The sequence below is a fragment of the Semicossyphus pulcher genome, unplaced genomic scaffold (genome assembly GCF_022749685.1).
Source record: "Semicossyphus pulcher isolate SPU_LCO1_2020_fin unplaced genomic scaffold, fSemPul1.0.p SCAF_11, whole genome shotgun sequence".
NCBI classification, from domain to species: Eukaryota; Metazoa; Chordata; class Actinopteri; order Labriformes; family Labridae; genus Semicossyphus; species Semicossyphus pulcher.
Genome location: NW_027211615.1, coordinates 2,497,369 through 2,502,101, shown reverse-complemented (window position 1 = coordinate 2,502,101; position 4,733 = coordinate 2,497,369). Strand labels below are relative to the sequence as shown.

The window sequence follows — 4,733 nt, the reverse complement described above, 5'->3', positions numbered from 1 at the left end:
ATTTGGTCTTTGATTCGGACCAGACAAACGGACATTAGGTGTGAATGCGCCCTGAGATATGTGTATGAAAGTGATTGCATGGGGGCTCATGGAACATGCTCACTCCATGTTAATAACATGCAGTTTGGATTAAACCATACCATTTATTTTACTCCTACATGAATCTTACATATAGCCCCTTTCAGCCCCCTCACTACTACTAGATATCTGTTCTGTAATTACACTTAAATAGAGCTGTCTTTGACCTCACTTTGTAATATGCTGACTTATTTTTTTATTCTTTATGACTTGATATTATTATTGCATCTATTATTAACTCTTTTGTCTCACTTGAATGACTCTTTTATATTTGCTGCTCTTAAAACATCTGTTGTACTTTTCAGCATTTTAATTATTGTCTGTTTTATTTGTATTTTTAATTTCTTTATTTCACCTTATGTTACTACATATCCATGTTATTTATGTGTCTTGTTATTTCTGTTTTGTGAAAAAAGAAAAGGAAAAAAATAATTCTCTGTTTTTCTGGATTATTTGATTGAGTAAATATCAAATGTTCATATATAAGGGATTTAAAAGACGTCTCTAGTTATGATTTTGTGCAATTTTCACATATTAATGTGTCAAAATACCTTTTAACTTGTCATTGTGTAAATAGATGTAATATTTATTTAGCTTTTGATATTTCTTTTTCTGTCTAACTTTGACTTTGCATTGTCAAGTTGGTCTTCAGCAAGTGATTCAATTTTAAAGCCCAGCAGAGCCATTTCCATCAGGACTCGCTCGTGTGTAGCACCATCTAGTGGACAAACAAGTGAACTTGCTCTAATAAATCAGACAGACTAGATACTGGATTTATCTTCTAAGAAATAGTAAACAATGACTCATGAGTCATAAAATCCTTAAAAATGTTGATCTGAAGTGATTTGAATAAAGTAGCTCAAATTTAAGTGTCTTTGTCAAGAGAAATTTCTGAATAACAGTTTAAAACAGGCTGTTTCTAACGGCGTAGGAACACTTTTTGGAGACACGTGGTTTGTACGGGACAGCGTGGTATTAATGTTTCAGAAATATTCCTCCTCATTCCCTGTGAAACTGTTCCCTGTGTTGTTGATGCTGTCGGACAAGTGAGACTTCAGACAGTTCTGATTCTGGTCCAGATATTAACTGAAGGTTGGGACATTTTCTGTCACTGACTGAAACCCCATTCTTTGAGTAATATAACTGATTTTCAGTTCACTTTGTAGCAAGTAATGATCGTCGTTGGCATTGTATTTCAGTACAATTAAAACATTTTATTTAAACATGTAAGAGAGTAAAAATATTCTCTTTGTGAGTGCGGCTGGAGGAGGCCGAGGCCGGAGCATCAGGCTCTGTTTGTTCAGCTCCATCAGAAGAACAGTTCACTCATCCTACAGGCGGGGAGGTCGTCTCCTTCACAGTGCACGCTGCCTCCTCGGCTCTGGACTTGTTTCCTTTCCTCTCTATAAAAGACAAATGATGGACAAGGTGAGACATTAGTTGATTAACAACGTCAGTAATAAGGAGACAAATTTTACGGTGTAAGAAATCTGATGAGAAGTTGGAATAAAGTATATTTACCTGTTTTTGTAAGATGGCTGACAGTGTGTAATGTCTCCTCGTCTCATCTCCGCTCCTCTGCTCTCTCTCTAAAACACAAACAAGAAGAACAACAGTTAATAACTGCAGCACTGAGAAGAAAAAGATTCTGATAATAACAAATCAATGTGTATTTACCTTTTGAAATGAGAGAGCAGACGGTGCAGGCTGCCTCCTCTGCTCCTCTTGGGTCTGGTTCTGCCTGGTCTCATCTGGTCTGGACTCGTTTCCTCTCCTCTCTATAAAAGACAAATTAATACATAGAAGAGACAATAGCTAATAAAAAAACTTCAGACAACAAAACAATAATTTAACTGTGTGAGAATTTCTGTAATTAATTTGAATAATGTAGACTCACAGTGTATGCCGTCTCCTCTGGTCCCTCCTGGTCTGGTCTGGTTCTCCTGGTCTGGTCCGGTCTCTTCTGATCTGGTCTGGTTCTCCTGGTCTGGTTCTCCTGTTCTTGTTTCCTGTCTTCTCTCTAAAATTCAAATGATGGATTAAAATGAGACATTAGGTAATAAAGAACAGCAAACAAAAAATAACTTCACTGTGTAAGAAATTTAAAGATACAAATAAAAAGTATTTAACTCTTTTTTTGTAAGATGGCTGACGGTGGATACTGTCTCCTCTGCTCCTCTCTGGTCTCATCTGGTCTGGTCTGGTCCGGTCCAGTCTGGCCTTGACTTGTTCCTCTCCTCCTTCTGAAAAACAAAAAACAGATAAAATTAGACAGTTTATCAACAACATCTGCAACCAGCAGGGGCCTCAGCAGCCCGGCAATACGCATGGGCCAGCTGTGAGGACGAAACAGTCATTCACAGGCGGAGGCGTTTCCCTGCTGGAGGCAGACTGCTACCCTCCGTGTCCCTCCTCCTCTTTGTCGGCCTCTTCACACACTCAATGGACTCGCTGGTGAAGCGACACAGGACCGACATGATACAGAGTCCGTCTGCTGTGTAGTCACTGACTCTCCAGCGGTTGGTGAGCTGGGAGCTGTCAGAGCGGTACACAGGTGAGACGAATCTGCTCACCGTCCTGCGGTCTACCACCAGCCGTCGGTGGAAGTGCCGGCGGTCTCCCCTGAGGGCTTCCAGCTCAGCCCTCTCAGGGAGACCAGGAGTCAGGATGTCGGGAGGAGCAGAGCCTGCAGGAGGCACCATCAGACCTGATGGTGCTTCCAGAGGAGACGGAGAGGCATTCTCCTTCTGCTCCTCCACCGGGAAGGGCGTGAACAGCTGCTGGGCTGCAAAAAATCCTCTGGAGGGGATCTGAGGGAAGTCCCTCGAGCCTGTGACCAGGTTGTGGTACAGGCTCAGGGCGACGTCCCTCATGGAGTTCACGCTGGAGCTGCTCAGAGGACGGTTCCTCAGGTTGGTGACGATCAGTCGGAGGACTCGTCCTGGTCGAGGCAGAGCATCTGGATGGAGAGACGAGAAGAGGAAAACATGAGAAACAAGAGTCAGGATGACATGATCGGACCCATGAAAGCCAGATTAACAAGTCAGGATAGCTGTTCAGCTCTGACTTTACAGTTCACTTCATGTCACGTAGAAGAACAGAAAGACTCACAGCAAACTTATTTAATATGACTCATGTTGATCAGAACCAGTGTGAGTAATTAAGACTTTAAGCCACAACGTGACATTAAACAGCTTTAAATCCAACTTCTGTTCATTAACAAGATGCTTAAACAACAACATTAAACAAGTTCTGCTGCTTTAGAACAAGAAATGCTATTGCTATATACATTCTTCAGATCGACTCTCAGCCTCTCTGACAATAACATGTAAAAGATGGTGTAATGAAGGTGATATTATATATTTCTCTGTGTGAACACAATATGGAAATAAGGCAACTGAATGACTTATATTTGTTGCAGCACATTGAAAACTAACGTCTCTGAACGGTCACATTAATAAAGTCTGTTTAAGCAATGTTAGCATCACACCGTCTGTTTCCCATAATAACACTGAACATGACTATCCAGAGACACTTTCTTGTTTCTTTACTCAACCAAATCAAATTCAACTAAAACAAGCACAGTCACAAATATTCCGCTATTTTATGATAAAAACACACCATAAATATTTAGCTCCGTGCGTACCTTCATTACAGTAAATCCCGAACAATAAAACATGCTAATCATGCTAACTCTGTCATCCACATACAAACAGCAGGCCCGAGTTGACCTCACTGACGTCAGACGTCTGTCTCCATGGCGCGTGCAACAACAACTTTTAGCGTTTTGTTTTGTTTTTTAAACTGAACGGTCGCCACGTTTGACCAAAACCTTCAATTTTACACTTCACAAACCCCCAAAACATTAATATTTACACTTTTAACACATGTTTCTCTCAGCAAATTCTAAATACTGTATATAATATTATTTAGAAACAGTCTGTAGTAAAATAATTGTCTATAAATATGATTATATGATTTTACATCGAAATAGTGGACAAATATTTTCGACGAACAGTGAAATTAACTTAAATTCTCCTTTATACATATTGTTGTAGTTTGCTATTAAAGCACATCAGTATCTTCTTGTCTACGTAATATAAATAAAGAGCAAACATAAGTCTTACTGTAGCACTTACTGTAGCGGAAGATGCCGACGGTCACCAGGTACTTCTCTCTTCGGAATCCGGGGGCGGCCATTTCTTCGTCTCCTGACAGCTTCTTGGAATCTTCCAGATGATGGTCGAAGTCTTCTAGCTTTCTTGATGCAAGTTTTTAATCTCCAAAAAATCGAGCTCGTTCAAGTGTCTCTTGTTCTGCGCTCAGGTTTGGAAAGGAAAGAATTATTGTGACCTCTGCTTTTATAGGGGCACCTGATCACGTCAGACCTCACCATGACGACCAGTGATATGAAGAATAATAGCCCAATATTATTAATAATATTTCACAACAAAAATACATTTTCTAGGCTACGACCAATAAAAACTTTATTATATAATACTAAAGTAAATTAAATTATATTATATTAGGATCAAATCGATTACAGTCACTCACTGACCAATAGGCCGAGATTAATAATTCATAATTAAATAGGCTACAATTATTTTTTTTAAGTGGGCTTTCGTTATAACAAAACATAATAATAAAATTAATAT

General features: G+C 39.6%; 1 protein-coding gene across 1 annotated transcript; it reads right to left on the bottom strand.

Annotated features, from left to right (window-relative positions):
* Positions 1 to 1,282: 1,282 nt before the first annotated feature.
* Positions 1,283 to 4,278, bottom strand: LOC138585256 (uncharacterized). The gene is made up of 6 exons (XM_069657545.1): positions 4,218 to 4,278; positions 2,209 to 3,037; positions 1,976 to 2,098; positions 1,756 to 1,856; positions 1,600 to 1,667; positions 1,283 to 1,481 (listed from the first exon to the last, which is right to left on the bottom strand). The coding sequence occupies exons 1-2, from the start codon at positions 4,276 to 4,278 to the stop codon at positions 2,436 to 2,438; spliced, it is 663 nt and encodes a 220-aa protein (XP_069513646.1). The 3' UTR covers positions 1,283 to 1,481; positions 1,600 to 1,667; positions 1,756 to 1,856; positions 1,976 to 2,098; positions 2,209 to 2,435.
* Positions 4,279 to 4,733: the final 455 nt, after the last annotated feature.

Bases quoted from the DNA above. Each gene is read 5' to 3' on its own strand.
- LOC138585256 (XM_069657545.1), bottom strand. From the start codon at position 4,278: ATGGCCGCCCCCGGATTCCGAAGAGAGAAGTACCTGGTGACCGTCGGC. The intron at 3,038-4,217 runs GTAAGTGCTACA...CTCTCCATCCAG, and splicing joins CGTCGGCATCTTCCGCTACA to ATGCTCTGCCTCGACCAGGA.